This window comes from Lutra lutra, chromosome 8 (genome assembly GCF_902655055.1).
Source record: "Lutra lutra chromosome 8, mLutLut1.2, whole genome shotgun sequence".
In the NCBI taxonomy this organism is placed as follows: domain Eukaryota; kingdom Metazoa; phylum Chordata; class Mammalia; order Carnivora; family Mustelidae; genus Lutra; species Lutra lutra.
The window spans coordinates 6,426,331-6,445,049 of NC_062285.1; the positions used below are offsets into that span (position 1 = coordinate 6,426,331).

General features: G+C 49.4%; 1 protein-coding gene across 6 annotated transcripts in view; it reads right to left on the minus strand.

The window, feature by feature from the left end:
* SFMBT2 (Scm like with four mbt domains 2) overlaps window positions 1-18,719 on the minus strand; it is a 224,946-nt gene that overhangs the window by 186,380 nt on the left and 19,847 nt on the right. For 4 of the 6 annotated variants that reach the window (XM_047740302.1, XM_047740296.1, XM_047740300.1 and 1 more), the window contains exons 2-4: window positions 17,084-17,235; window positions 9,313-9,407; window positions 7,177-7,417 (exon numbers count right to left, since the gene is read on the minus strand). In XM_047740302.1, coding sequence (XP_047596258.1) covers window positions 7,177-7,417; window positions 9,313-9,407; window positions 17,084-17,183 — 436 coding nt within the window. In that variant the 5' untranslated portion in view covers window positions 17,184-17,235. Of the gene's footprint in view, window positions 1-7,176; window positions 7,418-9,312; window positions 9,408-17,083; window positions 17,236-17,576; window positions 17,801-18,353; window positions 18,647-18,719 lie in introns of those variants that run through there. The other 2 variants (XM_047740298.1, XM_047740297.1) reach the window with 2 other exon arrangements.

Below are 18,719 nucleotides of genomic sequence, written 5' to 3' on the forward strand. Positions count from 1 at the left end.
TGGCGTGATTCCTAAGGCACTGTAATTCCAACACTTTTTACCACGACAGTCAGAGCGCACATAAATATTTCTCCATTGATAGGGTGAGGGGTTTTATCTGGTCAGGCATCATCGCACAGACTTTCCTGCGGTCCTACAGGAGTATCCCCTGTCGGGGACACAGCAGGCACCAGCGTGAGCTCCAGACCCTCCAGTCCCAGACACTGAGAGGCAGCAATGCTCGTTCTCAGTAAATAACAGAGAAACAGTCACTGGATTAAATGACTTCCGTAGATTATCACCATAAACAATTATTATTTGGCAGTTGCCCTTTGCGGGCTTTGCATGTGCTTATGAATAAATCAAGCCTTATTGATTTACTAAGCCAAAGCGTTTTACCTCTAGCTCCCCTAATAAGAACTCTAATCCCCTACTGCACTTACCGATGCTTTAATGTAGTATGTCTCTTAATACTTTTAATATGAAAGATTAGCGCCAATGAGCTCAGGAGCAGAAACACGGCTCTTTGGACGGCCCATCGGCCAGTCCGCCCAAGTCTCTCTGAACACATCCTCTCTAACAGAGTTCTTGCCGGCTGATCGAAATCACCCCTTAATGAAATAGGGGGAGCTGCCATCGGCCTGTTTCCTTCTGTGTAACACTGAGCGGAAGAATGACGGCTCGCATTAAATCAAACATTAAATTCATCACAAACAGCAAGGCAAGAAAATACGGGACCACGAAGGATGCTACGTGGTTGGTAAAGCTATCATCTCGGGTCATAAAATGACTGTCCTGGTGCTGTGGCTCCAAAAGATGTTTAAGACTACCTGGGACGATCCCAAAATGTCCTCCGAGGTCTTGGGTGCTACGATCCCAGTCCCCGCAGAAGGGGGGGCCCTCTGCTTCCTCCCACTGGTGGGCAAGGTCACCCCACACCCTCAGCCCCTGGCCCCGCCGCCCCGTACTTTGAAGCTGTCATGCTCGCACTGACTGCAGCGGCCACACTTCCGCTGACTCTGGCTCTGGGAAGGACGACTCCCAGCTCTCTGGGCTCCAACAGGCAACCAGAGTCAACGACTCTCAAGATTCTTTATCGTGGGAAATTCTATCAGCTGCAAGTGACGACGGACCCCAGGCACTCCCAATAATTTCCCAGCCTTGTGTGTCCCCCGATGCACTGAAACCTGATCACCCCAACAGTAACACGGAAACTTCTGTGCTTCGTAGACTCCTGGGCTGGGCTGCCACAGATCGTAGTTCCGAAACCGACTCCATGCTTCATACATACGTGAGGAAACTAGCACCCCTTGCTCCTCCTTCCCTTTGCAAGGACCCTAAACCTAGGCATGTCAGACTGGAAAGCTCTTTGGACGTTAGACAGGCTCATTTCAAAGATGAGGAAATGGAGAGGAAACCCACCTCGCCAGCAAGGTCAATGGCAGGGGCCAGATAAGAACCAGATTCCTCGCTCCAGCCACTATGTTTCTCCCTTTACAACGACCCACTGCTCCCTGAGATCGGTAAGAAAGTCCACCACCGTGGAGAATCCCAAACAAAAGCATTATGTGTCGTGGACTTCACCTTGTGTTAATATCCTGTGATGCCTTTCAAGTTTAATCACGACAACGACTGACCGGGTACAGATGCAGAATTTCCAAGGATATTAGCTCTCTAAGACAGAAAACCACACAAACAAGAATCCTTGTTCAAAAATAGATTCCCCGATTCCCTGCGGAACCACCACTGCCTCCGGCTACAAAGCAATAATTATCCTGTACTACAGCGATCAATAAAACCTTTTGCCCCCACGAACCTGCTCTTTCCTGACTTTGTTCTCTGCACTAAAGATTTTCAAGTCATATTGATTACCTACTAAATTTTTTTCAAGTTCTTTAAAACGGGCAATAAAGAAATTCTCAAATTACCATAACTTGTTATTGTTGGAGTGGGTTTCAAACCTTTCCATCACATTAATGCTTCTCCCCTTTACAGGGCGTTCCTGTTTTTCATGGGGAATTTGTCATTTTAAGTGTGTCTCTGTCTTGCCTAATAGCGCAAAGTCAGTAGGATACAAATTTGATGTTGCTTCTGGAACTGTGACTGCTGCCACATTTTTCATCCGAGCGAGAAAGAAGAATTGATTAATAAACTATGCCCTCTCTCTCGAGCAACAGCATGGATTTCTACCCAAGGAACCCATTAGCTCCGAGAGTGTTAAAATTCAGCACTCTGGAACTTGCCTCTAAAACGATTCACTAGAGAATCTATTATAAGGGAAACCATCGTGCACCATTTCCAAGGGCATTTAGCTGCTAACGTGTCAAACCTGGAGAGTGAGTCATGAATGAGATAAGCACGGACAGCAAGAAGGCAGGGAGGCAGCCCGAGAATCCGCCCGAGGGGGGTATGGGCATGGCTGTGTAGCCATCAGTCGTGTTTGGAGCTGGGCAAGTGGGAAGATCTCTCGTTCTCCGAGTAGCAAGGATATACTCCCAATATTCCATCAGCACAAACCATCCGTCCAGACCAGTTTACTTCATGAGAGGACAGAGCAGGGAAATTAAATAACCATATGTTACATCATATCTTCTCACCTCCGGGGCTGTTTCCATTCAAAGCAAACGGAGTATTACTCAGTCTTAAAAAAGAAGGAACGCCTATCTGCACAACTCACAAAAATTAACACGAAATGAACTAAAGACCTCAGTGTAAGAACAGAAACCATAAAACGCCTAGAAGAAAACACAGGAAAAAAAGGTCCTAGCCATCAGTCTTGGAGGTGATTTTTTGGGATATGAGACTTAAAGCACAAATGATAAAATAAAAAATAAATAAATAAGCAGACTACAACAAGCTAAAAAGCCTTCTGCAGAGCAAAGGAAACCATTGATAAAATGAAAAGACAACCTATAGAATGGGAAAAAATATTTGCAACCATGGATCTGATTAGGAGTTTATTCAAAATATTAACTCATACAATTCAACAGCTTAAAAAAATCCAATTTAAAAACGGGCAGAAGGGGTGCCTGGGTGAGGTGGCTCAGTCAGTTAAGAGTCTGCCTTCAGCTCAGGTCATGATCTGGGAGTCCTGGGCTCCCCGCTCAGCAGGGAGTCTGCTTCTCCCTCTGCCTCTGTCCCTCCCCTCCACTCGTGCTCACACTCTCTCTCTTTCTCTCAAATAAATAAAGTCTTTATTTTTAAAAAATGGGCAGAAGCTTCACCCATTTCCCTTCATGTATTTGGTGAAGGCGAGTGAGAGACTCAGGTTCCCAGTTATGGAATGAATAAATCACAGGGATGGATGATACCCCACGCGGAATACGGCTGAAGATACTGTAACGCCGTGTAAGGGCTCGGGTGGGAGCTCTACTCCTGTGGGGACAGCACAAGGCGCAGAGATGCTGAATCACTGGGTTGTGTACCTGAGACTAACGTAACGTGTGTCAATGATACTTCAATAAAAAGAGAAAGGAAAACTGAGAAGCAGCTCCCAATAGACATTTTTCCAAAGAGCACACACGGGTACCTCTCCACATCACTGATCATCAGGGAAATTGCAAATCAAAACCCCCCGCAGGTCTCACCTCACCCCTGCGGAATGGCTGTCCTCAGACAGACAAGGGACAACATGCTGGCGAGGATGTGGACAAGGGGGACCCGTCACGCTCTGCTGGTGGGCGTGCCCGTCGGTACAGCCTCTCTGGAAAATAGTACAGATGTTCCTCGGAAACGTAAAACTAGAACTACCTTACGATCCAGCAATTCTGTGACTGGGTATCTCCCCAGGGGAAACCAAGACTCCCTGGGTTCACAGCGGCCTAAGTTACAGCAGCCAAGACCCGGGAACAACCAAAATGTTCACTGTAGGTACCTATGACGGAATATCCTTCAGCCACAAGAAAACAAGGAAATCTTACGTCTGCCACAACACAGACAGCCCCTGAGGCATTACATTAAGTGAAGTAAGTCAGACAGAGACAAACACTGTAGCACCTTACTTCTGGATGGACTCAAAAGAAAAAACAAACAAACAAACAAAAACAAAGAACCAGTAACCCTCATACTACAGGAGATGAGATGTGCGGTTCCTAGAGGCCGTGGGGGGTAAGGGAACTGGAGGACGGAGGTCGAGAGGGACAAGCGTCTAGCTATGACCGCACAGGGACGGCAGGCGCAGGAAGCTGACGCTGCCATGCGGTACAGCTGGTTTTCAGACAGTAAATCCCGAGAGGTCTCATCACGAGGAAAACACCCTTTTTTCTTTCAGTTCGTCTTTGTCTCTCTACGAGAGGACAGCTGTCCAGCAAACTCACGCACGGCTGTCGCTTCCCTCCATCTCAATAAAACTGGAAGGGAAAAGAAGGGAAATCCCAGGACACGCCGCCCACGGACAAACCCTGAGGACTCAATGCTGAGGGAAAGTAAGCAGGTCACAAAAGGACACACACTGCACGACCCCAGGTACGTGAGGAATCAGACACGCAAACACAGAGAAGCAGGCTGTGCAGTGGAGGCTTCCAGGGAAAGGAAAATGCGGGACTGCGGCTCCGTGGGTCCAAAGCCTCAGTTATGCAAGACAAAAAGGTTCTAGAGATGGGCTGACACTGTGCTTACAGTTCACAAGTTTCCATCCACTTAAAACTCTGTGAAGAGGGGGAAAAAAAATAAGAGAAACATAAAAATGTGGCTTATGACAGACCCACAGTGCAGGCCCTGGCAGGGACGCGTTGCAGAGAGCTCTACCGGGCTCGGCCCGCTGTGTGTGTGTGCAGACCTGGGACGGGGCGCAGAGATACAGCGGGGACCGGTCACCACCCACCACCCCTCCCTCCACAGAGAGAGCAGATACAAGGCTCACACTCGCAGTGCCAGGGACACGCAAAGGCCAGGAAGAAAGGCACTTCAGGGATTCCTCTCCTCAAGGGCATCTACACAATAAGCAGAGACCATAACCTCCTTCCAGAGTATTCGCTCCCTCGATGAGCACCTACTCAGACCTTGCCAAGCACAGGTGTCAGCACCGGGCCACCCAAGTGCACGATCGCCCACCGCGGGGCCCACCACTCGGAGTAAAACCACAGAACAGAGACTGCGGCTGCACCTGCCCACGGCCAAATGCTGAAGTGCAGCGGAGAGCAGACGGCCGGTGGAACAGTACGCAGCCAGGAAAAGGCATGACGTCCTGAGCCACGCAGTGAACAACAGGGGTGAGCTTCCAGGACATGATGCAAAGTTCAAGAATCCAAACTCAAGCGGCCTCACATTCTGTGATTCCATGTTTTTCCATGATCGAGGCTGTGGAAACAAAGCGGGCCGGTGGTTGCCAGAGCCTAGGGGATGGGAGAGCAGAGTGGCGGTCTTCCCTTACGCAGTGAGGACAATGCTCTGGCATCAAGACAATGACAACGGTTGTGCAGCCTGTGTGCAGCCAAAAATCACTGAAGGGCACACTTTCAAGGGCGACTTTCACGGTACGTGTTATCATCATCTAATTTGCTTTCAAGGATCAGTAAGGGGGGAGGGGCAGGGTGGCAAATGTGATCAATTCTGAGGGCACCAGGAGCTTTGTGAGCAAAAACAGGGTCTGACCTTGACCACCTGTGAGCTCGTGGCTGGAGGAGGCAAAGGGGTGGGAGGACGTCCTGCGCATGGGGGAGCACAGGTGCAATGACCCAAAGCTGGACCAAAGGGCCCATCTCTCTTTCTTCTGGGGCACTCAGGGGCCTTGATGTCAGCCAAGGCCCAGACAACATATCTGGTCCCTACAAACGTCACGGAAATGCAACTCAAGCTCCACGGGTTGTGGGTCATGTGTCCATGACCACCTCTTAGCAGTCCCTCTATTAGGCACAGCACGGGGGAGTAGAAAGCCGCAGACCATTCCCACCAATCAGAAGAACAATATATCAGAACTACAGAAAGTAGATCAAATTGCAAAGTCCTGGGCGAAAGCAACTGCCAATATGGGGGACAAAAAAGGAACTCAAAACTCAGCTCTGCAACGTTACGTGTCAGGCGGAAAGATATCAAGTCCAAGTTAAACTAGACCGACAGGTACTATGAAGACACGACACGGGCTTGAGCCTCGGCACTCAGGGTCTTCAAGCATCACCGCAGCCGTCACCACAGGATCAAACACTAAAAACAGGGTGTTACGATTCAAATATTTGGAAAGGTGGCTTTTCTCACTTACGGAATCAGACGAGCTCCTCAGTTTCTCCAAGTCCGTGCCACCGGCAGTTCGAGCCCCGTGATTGCCTATTTGGGGGACTGTCCTGTGTGGCCCCCTGGCCCTTCCACCACAGGCCAGCAGCACCCCACTGTTGTGGGTGTACAAAATGCTTCCAGACACGGCTGAATGTCCCCTCAGGGGTACGGTCACTGGAGGGAACCACTGTTTTCCGGCAACTAAATGTACCTTCTCTCTACAAGCTCTGACGATTCCCTTGGGAAGAACGTCCTTTCTCTATATCTGCCTGGTTTTCACGCCTCCCACCCTGACAGCCTGGTTTTACACGCCTCCCACCCTGACAGTCTCCCCACAAGAAGACAAATGAAAACTTACTAGAGAAGCCCATTCCACGGGCTCTAGGTGACTATTCAAAGCCCAGTCTTGGGGTGTGTGGGTGGCTCAGTTAGTTAAGCAGCCGACTCTTGATTTCGGCTCAGGTCTTGATCTCACGGTTGTTAGATCGAGCCCCACGTCAGACTCTGTGAGATCGAGCCTCACGTCAGACTCTGTGTTGGTGTAGAGTCTGCTTCGGCTTCTCTCCATCTCCCTCCAGCTCACACTCTCTCTCCCTCTCTCTTAAATAAGTAAATGAAGTCTTAAAAATGCCCAGTGTCTAACTCAGAAGAAAAGCAACACCAACCATCTGCGGGGAAACACGAGGTTTCCGTGACACGCCTCCTCCTCTCCTACCCCCCACACCCATTTGAGGACTAGACTCCAAAGTCTTAGTCCCCAAAAGGCCACAGAGGTCTCAGCGGACAACTAAAAATGCATCCGGGCCCCCCTCCCACTCAGGAGTCCTCCTCACACTGAAACCCTCGAAGAACCCACAAAGCACCAGACCTTCCAATAAATCGGTTTTGGAATCTCCGCGAGCATCTGGAACGATGATCACGTGCGACTCCAAAGGCCTGGGGGCTTGGGGCATGGGCTACCCGGCCGTCCGGACGCAGGTAGCTTACCGTCCGGGGGCATCAAGGCCTTGTTGTTCTGTGTGCACCAGCCCACGGGGTGCAGATCCGCGATCACCACGTCACACCAGAAGTCGGCCCGGCGGTCCTCGCCATACCCGCAGTAACGCAGGAGCAGCAGCTGCCCACACGTGGTGATGACCGTGGCCACCCAGTACGTGTCGGGGTTGTTCTTGTTGGCCACCTCCAACTTCATTCCCGGCTGGAAGTTGCTCTGAAGACTGATTTCAACCTTCAGGAAGGAGAAACACAGGGAAACCATCCCCGCATCAGACACATTGTATCACATGAGAACTACTGAAAACCCAGCACTTAAAAAACACTATTCCCCTTACCCTAGGGCAGCTGGAAGAGAAATACAAGACGAGCCACCCACCAGACGTTTACCAGTAGCCTCCATAAATATCAGAGATTAAAACGGACGAAATTAACTTTAGTAATGTATCTTATTTAACTCAAATATTATGTATCCCAAATGTTGCCATTTGAAGATGTAATCAACATGAAAAAATACGGAGTTGTTTTCTGTTGTTCTTTTCCAAGGCAGCCCACAAAATCCTGTGAGCTTTCTACGTTCACCCCACATCTCCAGGTGGACGACACACTTCCAAATTGCTCAGAAACTCCACGTGGCTAGGGGCCACCGGGAGAATAGCACAGCCTTTAAGAATGCATTTCTTTTTCTTTTTTTATTTAGGGGTGACAGTGTATTAATATGTACCAGCCGTCCCCCAAAAAGGAGGCTTTGCGGGTGCCTGGGTGGCTCAGTGGGTTAAGCCGCTGCCTTCGGCTCAGGTCATGATCTCAGGGTCCTGGGATCGAGTCCCACATCGGGCTCTCTGCTCAGCAGGGAGCCTGCTTCCCTCTCTCTCTCTGCCTGCCTCTCTGTCTACTTGTGATCTCTGTCTGTCAAATAAATAAATAAAATCTTTAAAAAAAAAAAAAAAAAAAAAGGAGGCTTTGCAAGCTGGTGAGCCATGACATTGGAAAGCTCACCCATCAGATATCCCCAAGGAGCAGCTGCCTGATTTATAGGTAGCTCGTCGATGGGTCCACGCGACTTTTCCTTTAAACAAGGCGCACAGGCCTGGGGAAACTGTGCGTTGGGAAGGAAACTGCATTGTGGTTGGAAGGAAAGTGGGAGAAGTAACTGGATCAAAGGGAATGGGGTGGCTCCACATGGAGAAATGTTGATGACTTCCTGGTCCAGAAAAGAAGGAAAAAACTGTGGATCGGTATCTCTTTCCTTAACTCCCTCAAGGGATCTGGCCAAGTCGTCCCAGCATCTTGAGAGGCAAAAGGGCCAAAAGCAAGACCAGCTGGAAAAGTGCCCCAGTTTGCTTACCAGACTCAGGCTAAATCTTTGCCTTGGATAGCCCAGTGGAAAAGAAAAAAAAAATGTTTCTCAGAATTAAATTTTCATTTCCAGTAAAGCAATAGTAATGCCTCAGAACTCGGGTTCTGGAAATTGAGTCTTTCCCTTGCTAATGATAAATTACCAAAATCTCATACATAAGCAAAAGTCTGATAAAACCTCCATCTTTTATTTCCTGGACCTTGCCCTTGGCTGGGCACGCTTTGTGCATTGCTCAAAGAAATATTACTGATGAAGATGATTTTCTGGTTTGATCCAAATGTGTTCTGAATATTTAGTTATTTCCTCTAATTTCAATCATCTGCCTACAAATGGCTCTAAGACTTAGAGGTGTCCTTTTGAAATAAAAGTATCTGTTCAAAATAAAAATAATCATCCTTCCTAGAGGACATTACTCAGCCTATGAATTTGCCCTGTTTGCTGGCTCTTTACTCCCATCAGTCCTACCTGTCTCAGGCTGTGTGCCCTTTGCAGGGCCACGTCTGTCTGCTGCGGTGCCTCAGGGTGCAGAGTAAGGGTAAGGTGCCCATGGTTCCTGCACACTGAGTCCCACCCACGGCCCAGCCCTGTTACCGGAAGAGATCAAGTGCAAGGACAAGGCCCATCCTTCTGACAGCTGGCTGCCCTCTCCTTTTGATTTCTAAAAAATCCTGCCTCGATTTCCCTTTTCTTCCCAAAGGTTTAGCATCTTCCTGCGGATACCCGTTCCCACCTTCCGAACGCAGACCAGAAAGACAAGCGGGGAGACTTACATGCTTGAAGGACGTGTGAGGGGCTGCGCTGGCGCCTGTTTCCTCCAGGTACTCCCCCCAGTTAAAGCCGATTTCCTCCAGGCTCGAACCTTCTTCTGTCAAAGGACAAAGAAAAATGGAAGAATGTCAACACCAGAGCGAAGAACGGAAAGGCACCGGCCTCCCATGAAGCACAGGGATCCCTCATGCAAGAGACAAGGGAACTCAACGGCGCAGGAGGGTCCTGTTGAGGGCGCTGCTGAGGGCCCTGGGGGGCTCGGTCGGTCAGTGTGTGTAGCATCTGCCTTTGGCTCAGGTCATGATTCCAGGGTCAGCGGATCCATTGAGTCCCGAGTCGGGCTCCCTGCTCAGCCCAGAGCCTGCCTCTCCTCCTCCCTCTGATGCTCCCCCTGCTCGTGTTCTCGCTCTCTTTCTCTCTCAAATAAAATCTTTAAAAAAAAAAAAAAGGATGCTGCTGGTCCTGTCCGTTTCGGCGTGGGAACTGTGGAACGTTGACTAAGGAAAAGGAACGCTGAGGAAATCCTGCCTGAACTACGCTGGCAAAATCAAGTGTAAAATTAAGCGCTCTCGGGCAAATGAAAAGCGATTTGTTTCAGGGCATGTCTGCTGCCGGTTAGAGTGCTTGTTGGGAATCAGCCAGCGTCACGGTGGCCCTCCCTTCTCCGGGGAGGTTGGAGGACCAGGTCAAGGAAACCTGGACGTGTAGACAGCACGGACACCTCAGAGTGGTGAGAGATTAGAGATCAGACAGCAACAGCACAGACTGTTCATGTCCTCAGGGACCTCAGGAAGCACTGGCTCTCATGTGCTTCCAAGGAAAAAACTATCTGAGGTCCAGAAGCCTTGCTCGAGTATGTGAGGTCACCTAGCAACTTAGGGACAGAAACCAAGCAGCTGACAATCAAGTAATTCCCAAAACACTTAAGACTGTGTGTAAGATACAATCTGTATAGTCAAAAAGAACCCACTACCTCATTTTAATGTATGGATAACAATATCATGCCATGGATTCCAACGGGAAGAACGCACAAGCTGTAAACATGACTTTAACCTATCTCAAGGCTATCACAGCATAAAGAACATAGAGCGTAGGGCTGTCCACAAATGTGGCTAAGCGAGAGCGTTGAAGTTTAGCTTCCCTTTGCTTGCGAGAACGCAACGGCTGCTGATGCTCAAGCTGTGTATCTCCTATAAGCAAGAGCCTGTTTCACGGGCCAAGAATAAATAATGCTCTCGGTCACATTATTAATGGAGAAGTGGTGTACCCTGGCAGATGGGCCAGGGGAATCAGCAGCAGGAGGCTCTTGGAAAGAAAGCCATGCTTTCTTCAATTGTAAGTACGGAAAATAATTTTCTGGTGCTACTCTGTATCGTCTCGGAAATGGACAGATCATTTTTGGAAAGTCAAACCATGCTAGGTTAAAAGTAGTTACCTTACATTTTGTCTTCTAAATCAAAGTTGCTCAGAACTAGCCTCCTCGAACTAGTCGCCCCCTATGAGCTGGTTTATAATTCAATGTGCAGGAAAAAAATAAAAGCGACCCGAAGAGAAACCCTTCCCCCTTGTTTTTGTCCCAACATTCCACTTTATCCAGGGACTAAGGTCCTTCCATTGGGAACAGCCTCCCTGAAAAAAGTCAGCAGGTCCCGCAGCGGCCACCTAACAAGAGACACCATGACGCAAACCTGCAGGGAACACAGTCGCTTTCTGGAAACCCCTCCGGGTGTCGCCCAATGGCTCGACTCACAACTCTTTCCCCAAAAGGCCGCAAACATCGATTACCAGCTTTGCTTTCTGATGGACTAGCCAGAAGCATCCGCACACATCTCATTTGCTCAGGGCGCCTGGTGCAGAGGAAGTCTGTGACTTCTCCACAGCCTACCTGTCCGGCCCCCACTCAGCCCATGCCACCTGCAGGCCTGCCCACCCCAGCCAGGGTCACGCATTTCCGGCCCCACAGAGCCACCACGCAGTCACGGCAGTGTCTTAAGACCTACACAGGACAGGGGTGTCAGCTCGCTGCTAACCGCTTTGCGTGCATCACCCCCTTTCATCCTTCCAAAAACCCTGACAGATGGTGACTACCACCCCCATGGCACAGAAGAGATCAGGAGCCCAGAGAAGCGGGGGGCGTTCACCAGGACCACGCAACTGTCTAGCCACAGAGGCAGGAATCCCACTCGGGCTGTCCGGTTTCAAGCTGGAACTGTCCCGAGACACCTCTCTATATCTCCCTTCTGCCTGCATCATGCGTGGGGCATAGGCCCTCCAGCACCACTACCCGTTCCTCCTCCTGGAGAACCCAGGGCAGACTCGGGGCCAGCTTCTCTGCCTTCCGTGCGGGTGAGCATGAGAGCACTCCAGACCCCAGCCTGGCAGCAGGATGAGGCAGGAGGTGGGGGAAGGCGGGAAGCAGTAGCCAAGCTCAGAAAGAACGGCATATGCAGAACCCCCAGAGCCTTCAGCAGCAGGACTAGACTGGGGGGACGACAAGGGTATGAAACACAGGCCTGGGCCTTCGGAGGCAGGTATCCTGGGAGAGCTGCGGGTGAATGAACAGCTCCTGGGAAATGGAAGGGATCTCGTAGGGAGTGATGGCTCCCCTGGCATCAGAAGCATCTGCCTGCAGATACCCCCTGGAGGAAGGGCCTGTAGCAGCCAGCGCCTGGGGCTGGAAAGCATCACTAAGCTTCAGCACCACTCCTGGAAGGACCAGGGACCCCATCGCGTGGAATCATCCGTGTGGGTGAGCCTGTGGCTTCAATCTCTCCGCTTCAGCCTTGAGACCGCTCGCTCCAGTTCTCCACGCTGCAGACAATTCCAATCGGGGCCACCGGCATTCTCACCAAAACCCCGTCCTCACCGAAGTTTAACTCATTCATTACAAACCGAGCTTCTCTTCCTGCGACGAGCAGGCTGCAGGCGGCTTCCAGGCTCACTCTGGCGTTCGCTCAAGCCACCAGGGGACGGAAAGGCCCCCCAGGGACTCCCCAGTGAGCTCGGAAGAACGCTGCCTCAGAGAGAGCCGTTCCACGCTCTAGAGTCCCGGGAAAATACTTAGAAGTCAAAGCTGGAACAGGATTTTAAAAGTTAAAGCCTGTGTGCCCAGCACGGGTAGTTTCCAATGATAAAATCATACACAACACGCAGGGTCCCCCACCAGAAGGCCTTCCCCAACCTGTGACTCACAGCATGTCCCCCAGGCACACGATCCCCGAACAGCCCGTTCTCTGCAGACCTTTCAATGAGCAACAGATAAACACGCACCCTGTTTACGAGAGGAGGTCTCATAAACCCAGAGCAAATATTTACAGCTGATTCATAAACCTCGTCAACCCATAAACATTTTATCAGGGAAATTCTGACAAGCTCCGTCCTCTGCCAAGGCACCAGTCAGAAGCGTTTTTCCCTGTGATGTCATGAAAACAGGCCATGAAACGCGACCAAGAAAACTGCACGTTCTCAAAGAAAACAGGCGCGCTCATTAGTGGCCATTCAGTCGTGGAGAACAGAAGGCTACTTATGGGACCAGCCTATTCCCTGATAGATAGAAAAAGCGCACTCAAAGTTGAGGTGTGGATGCTGACACACCTTACCCATGCGAGTGGAAAACAGGGTAAACACGTGGCTCACACACCTTTTTTTTTTTTTAAGGAATCGAATCTCGGGTTTTGGTTTTAGAGTCTGAATCGGGCTAACTTTGCGAGGCTGAGCGCTAACGTCCGTGACCACTAGCCAATAAAAGAACGGAGAGCCTGCAGGTTTGGAGCCGATGAAATTTCACACGACACCTAGATATTCCTCGGGAAGAGAAAGAAGGTTTCCTCGGGAAGAGAAAGAAGGCTTTACGTCTTCGTGATTTTCCCTGCTGATAGGGCGTTCATACCACCGCAGGGTTTAAAAAGTACTTCCATTACTGCATTAAGCAGACTCACAACACGAAGGACGCTGGGAAAGGGCTGCCCAAGGTCACAGGGAGGGCCGAGTTCATGGCTGCAGGACATCCCCCAGGGAAGGGGGGACAGTCACCTGCACTCAGAAGATGCAGACAGCCAGAGAGATTTTCCAGAAAACACACACACACACACACACACATAAAAATCACCCAGTCACCCAGTTGGGGGGCAGGCAGGGAGAGAGGAGGGCAGTAACTTTTCTAAAGAGAATTCTTTGGGGTCTTTTGTTTTGTTTTTAACAGGGAACACAAATGGAGTCATACAGAACCAGTTCCTAGCACCAAGAATCAGAAATCTGAATTTTTCTAATGAGAATGTTGACTCCTTTCTTTCCAGAATTAAAAAGAAAAAAAAATCTATGGGACTGCAATTAATGTATTCCTAACACACACACACACACACAAAAGAAGAAAGAAAGAAAGAAAGAAAGAAAGAAAGAAAGAAAGAAAGAAAGAAAGAAAGAAAGAAAGAAAAGAAAAAGAAAAAACTGCTCAAGCCCACGTTCCCAGCATAACTCTCTTCACTCAGAGGCCCGCCCGGTCTGAATGTGCAACCCCACTTTATCTCCAACTTCATCGGGAAATTACATCCAGCCGGTCTGGAAAAATAATGTCAAGGAGTCCATTTATCACCGTGTCGGCATGGTGTTTGGTTTGCTTTTATCACAGCGACTGGAGAAGCCCAGAGCTCCAGCACCAGCTCCGGTCCACAGCTTCCTCCGCCCACCAGGTGACAACGTCGTCCGCCCTGTCTGCTGGGGAGGCCTGGGGCTCTCGGGTCTGCGCTCATCCCGGCCACATCCTCCGCGCCCCTGGGAGGAGGAGTCGTTTCCCGGGACGCCTGTTTCCTTTATAGGACTCAGATGCCAGTCAAACTAGGATTTGAGCTTTCATTAGGAGAAGAGGCAAAATGGGAGAAAAAGCCATTAATCAGATTTAGACCTCACTGCTATACGGTAAAGCTTTTGCGAAAGTCAGAGGGACAGCTCATCCGTGCGAGGAAGGGCAGTGGCTCAGGGTAGGGCGTGGGGACACAAGTCCCAGCAGCCGGCCCGTCACCTGGGCCGAAAAGAGCTCCAGGCACCTATGTGTAGTCACCTGCTGGGGGAGACGGCCTGTGTCCCATCACATGTGGGGAGGGGACAGCAGACAAGTGGAGGGAAGGACAAGAAAACAGCTGGGTCGCGCCCACATCTCAGAAAGTGCGTGTCTGCACATGGAGGGGGTGTGCTTGGCGCACCTTGGTGACTTCGCCCCGCATGGAAGGGCAGGTGTGACCCAGTGTGCAGAGCACCTGCTCCCGGGCCTCCAGATGCTGGAAACGAAACCCTGGCCCCAACCCAAGAGCCAAGGGACTTCGCCATGTTGTCTGGCGGATGATATAAGCAGCTATTTCATGGGGTCATGGAAGGGTAAACCAAGTCAACAGACACAAAGTACTTGCAGAGTGCCTGCCATACAGTTCGAACTCAGGGTCACGTACATACCTGTCCCTGGTCCACAGAGAACCAGCTATGCCTGCCTTCTCCTGCTCTTCTGGTGAGTGGGTCCTGCACAAAACGCTCGCGGCCCCAAACATGTCACAGGGGGTCCCACCACCAGACACCCCACCACTGACGCCAGAACAGACCTGTTTTCTGTATCACCAGCTTGAAAGGGAAAATAAGCTTCCTGAGGATTCCTACTTGAGTCCGGTTTAACAGACAGTGTTTGAGACGACCCTGGGATTCTGGCAGTCGGCCTCTGCCCTCTACAGAGGTTTAGATCCTGCCCTAAATTTATTTCTCCTTGAGGAGCCACTCCTCGTGTCTCATCTAAAAGCCTCCAAAGAGCCACTTGTGGAAATTCCAAGGAGAAAGGAAAGATCAGCCACGTACGGGGGAAAAAGGCTCCTGGGCCCATGTCTATGCATGTTAAGACACTCTGGAGTCCTTCAGAACTAGCATTTCTAGAAAAGAGCCTCCCGTCTTGTGTGATTCAGGTCACCGTCATGCATGAGCAAGGAAGCCACCATGAAGTGTGTGCACACAACGGGGCCTTCAGCACAAGCCCAGCCCAGCCGGTGACAGAACAAATCTCCTACTTCCCTATTCATGGGATCCCCCATGAGGAAACGCTGCCCAGATAATTTTCCCGACACCGTATTATTACCAATGGGCTCCAAAACCTACGTAAGCTAGACAGATATACTGCCATTGCAAGAAACTGAGAAGTCCACACACGTTAGGTTTTTCAACAGGCTCGAAAACACACCACTGAAAACAAGGCAGTCACAGACACAGGACCGTTCCACGAAGGCACGGGGAGAGCCTGGGAAACCAGAAGTGGAAATGTAATCTCACGCAGCAAACGTAAGACAGACTTTTTTTTAAAAAGCATATTTGTACTCAAAGAAAGGTAGGATGAACCCTCCGCCTATGGGACTGAGTTTCCTCAGAAGGGAATTTCCATACTTCCACTGGGGGACAGTGTCTCAGCTCTGCTTCTAGAAGTTTCCTCATGCCAGCTTATGTACAGAAAAATCCCAATGGGGCGGGTGGGGAAACGGGGCTGATTGGGAAGCAGACACGAACATCCTTCTCCATATTTAGGCAATAACTTCAAGGGTTTCCAGATTTTTTTGCAGATAAAGATAGAAATTTGAGTTAACGCAATAAATCCAGTGATATCGAGCTTTCAGTAATGCTGCCCTTGACAGCACTCATCCGAGTAAAAAGGCAAACATCGTGATTTCTCCAGATAAGTGTCAAATCTCCCACTGAGTTAAGGATCAACAGTTTTTTACACGAATTCACCAGAGCAAATATTCAAGATCCAGACAGCTAACCTGTCCTGATTGAATTTTTTGTGATGCAAATAGAGCAATCTTTTAAAAAAAAAAAAAGAAAAGGGAAAAAATGTTTTTTTTAAAACGGACTCTTGTGTAAGTATTTAGAAAAAGATACATGAATTAACTCACTGATCAAATACTAACATTCACTCTAAGGCTGGTTAGGTTTTAGATTCCTTGAATGGAGGAAAAACTTGACCACAGACTCAGTGACCTAAATTTCTTTCCCATTAGGCACTTCTCTGAAAGACATGCTCAAGGTTTCAGAGAGGAGGGGAGGCGGTGGCATAGGTGCCTGGGCGGATCCCGCTGTCCCTCAAAGCACTTGGGAGAAAAGTCTGACGTTCCCACCTCCCTTGCACTGGCGCAAACACAAGAGTCATCCTGGTCAAGAGTTTCTGAGCAAAAGAGACAGCTGTATCTTAGGAGCCAGATGACGTCACTGTTGATCGAGGACCCGTAACAGAAAGACGGTGCGTCCTGACTGGCAAAAATGACATATAAAGGGGTGCCTGGGTGGCTCAGTAGGTTAAAGCCTCTGCCTTCAGCTCAGGTCATGATCCCAGGGTCCTGGGATCGAGCCCCGCATCGAGCTCTCTGCTCAGCAGGGAGCCTGCTTCACCCTCTCTCTCTGCCTGCCTCTCTGCCTGCTTGTGATCTCTGTCTGTCAAATAAATAAATAAAATCTTTTTTTAAAAAAATGACATATAAACATTTCACTGTGTTAACCACTGAGATGCTGAAGCGATCTGTCCCCTCACTGTGACCCACCCCTCGCCATCTAGTATAGGAAATACTCATTTGGGGCCAAATTTTGCATAACTTTCAAGCTACTGTAGGCTTCTAACTATGACAGCAGATGCTAGGAACAGGCAGCATGAGAGATCTGGAAATGTCCACCCCACTGATGCCTGAACATTTTCAGGAAGATCCGGGTCACCGAATCACCACGTCAGAGAGAGAAATCCAGAAAACAACATCCCACCTGAATCAAGACCTCCATTACCACTCGCTGAGCTTTGCTGTTTCTCCGGGGGTGAGGAGGCGGGTTCCTGCACGCTGGACGCGGACAAGCTGCCCTCCATGCCTAGTGAGCAAGGGTCCTCCTCTCTTAACGTATCCCGCAGCAAGAATTACCTAGGAGCAACCAACAAAGGAAAAAAAAATCAGAGAACCTTGATTATATTCTTTTGTTTTTCAAGTCCCTCCCCGCCAAGTAACAGCATCCTATCAGATCTGCTACCGGGTCATCCTAACACGCAGGATGCCGAGTAACGCTGGTAACAGAAATACCCACACCCGGGGAGACGTGTCCCAAGCAATGTGCGACCAGACCCAGGCGAGGGCTCGACGTTTGCCAAGGTGCTTCCTGACCAATCCAGACTTTTCCGAGCACAGCCCAGCTAGTCTTCGCTGGCATTCTGCTAGGACGAGGTGGGAAAACAGGTAAAATTACAGGCGCTTCTCACGGAACCTACAATTCAGTTCATTTACGTCCCGGCTCACGAAACAACCGGCACGCCGCTCTCAGGGTCGGCCACGGTCATCGCCGGTGGTTCGACTCAGCCACGCGGCCTTTTAAATCTCTCCCTCGTTCAACGTCTGCTTGTGCTGCACACGTAGAGGAAAGTTTGAATCAGCAAAAAAGAGCAAGGATAAAGGAAGGCACAGTAACTCTACACCTATAAATAGAATATTTTGTCACCCACATAAATAAAATACCTTTATTTATTTATTTGTAAATAATACCTTTATTTATTTGTTTTATTTAATAATGTAAATAAATGCCTTTATTATTATTATTTATTATATATTATTTATATATATTATATATTATATATTATAAATAAATAAATAAATAGTTTATTTGTAAATAAATACCTTTATTTATTTGTCACCCACATAAAGAAAATACCGCTCCCTTTTAAGCTGCCACACACATGCACGCACACACACATATGCACGCACACGCCCCTTTGGGTGCTATTCATTTGACTTTCCTGGAAAATTATTTTGAGGTCAGGTCAAAATTAAAGGTTCATAAAAGGGTATGAGTCACCTGCACCACGGCAGGAAAAAGGCAGAAAACTCTCGCAGGAGAAGACGGGTGAGGTCCCAGGTACCTGGTGCGGGTACTTAACCCAGCACCAACTTACTCCCCACCTGTTCATAAAATACTACACCAGACGCTGTGGGGGCGGGGGAGGGATACAAAGCCATTTGTCCATCAAAATACAAAGAAAGAAAATACCTACTTCCGAATAGGAACTATGGAAATGTCGAGACTGGCTCTTCCAGCGGCAACCTAAGCCTCTTGAGGGTACACGAATAAGAAAATGAAATGACAGATTATCAGGTAAACGTAACCAACTGGGAGACCATCTTTGACTCATTGCACAGCTTCTGAGCACAGGTGCTTATCCTGCTTTCTGAAGCCAAGTGAGGCTCTGTGATCTGAGGACCAGAAGTCAGGACGGGGATACAGGAGAAGTCGAGGCTGTCCCAGGAAAGAGGGCACTGGTTAAAGGCTGAAACAGCTTCCGGGTTTAAAAGTCCCATCAAGGGGGGCACCTGGGTGGCTCAGTGGGTTGAGCCTCTGCCTTCGGCTCAGGTCATGATCT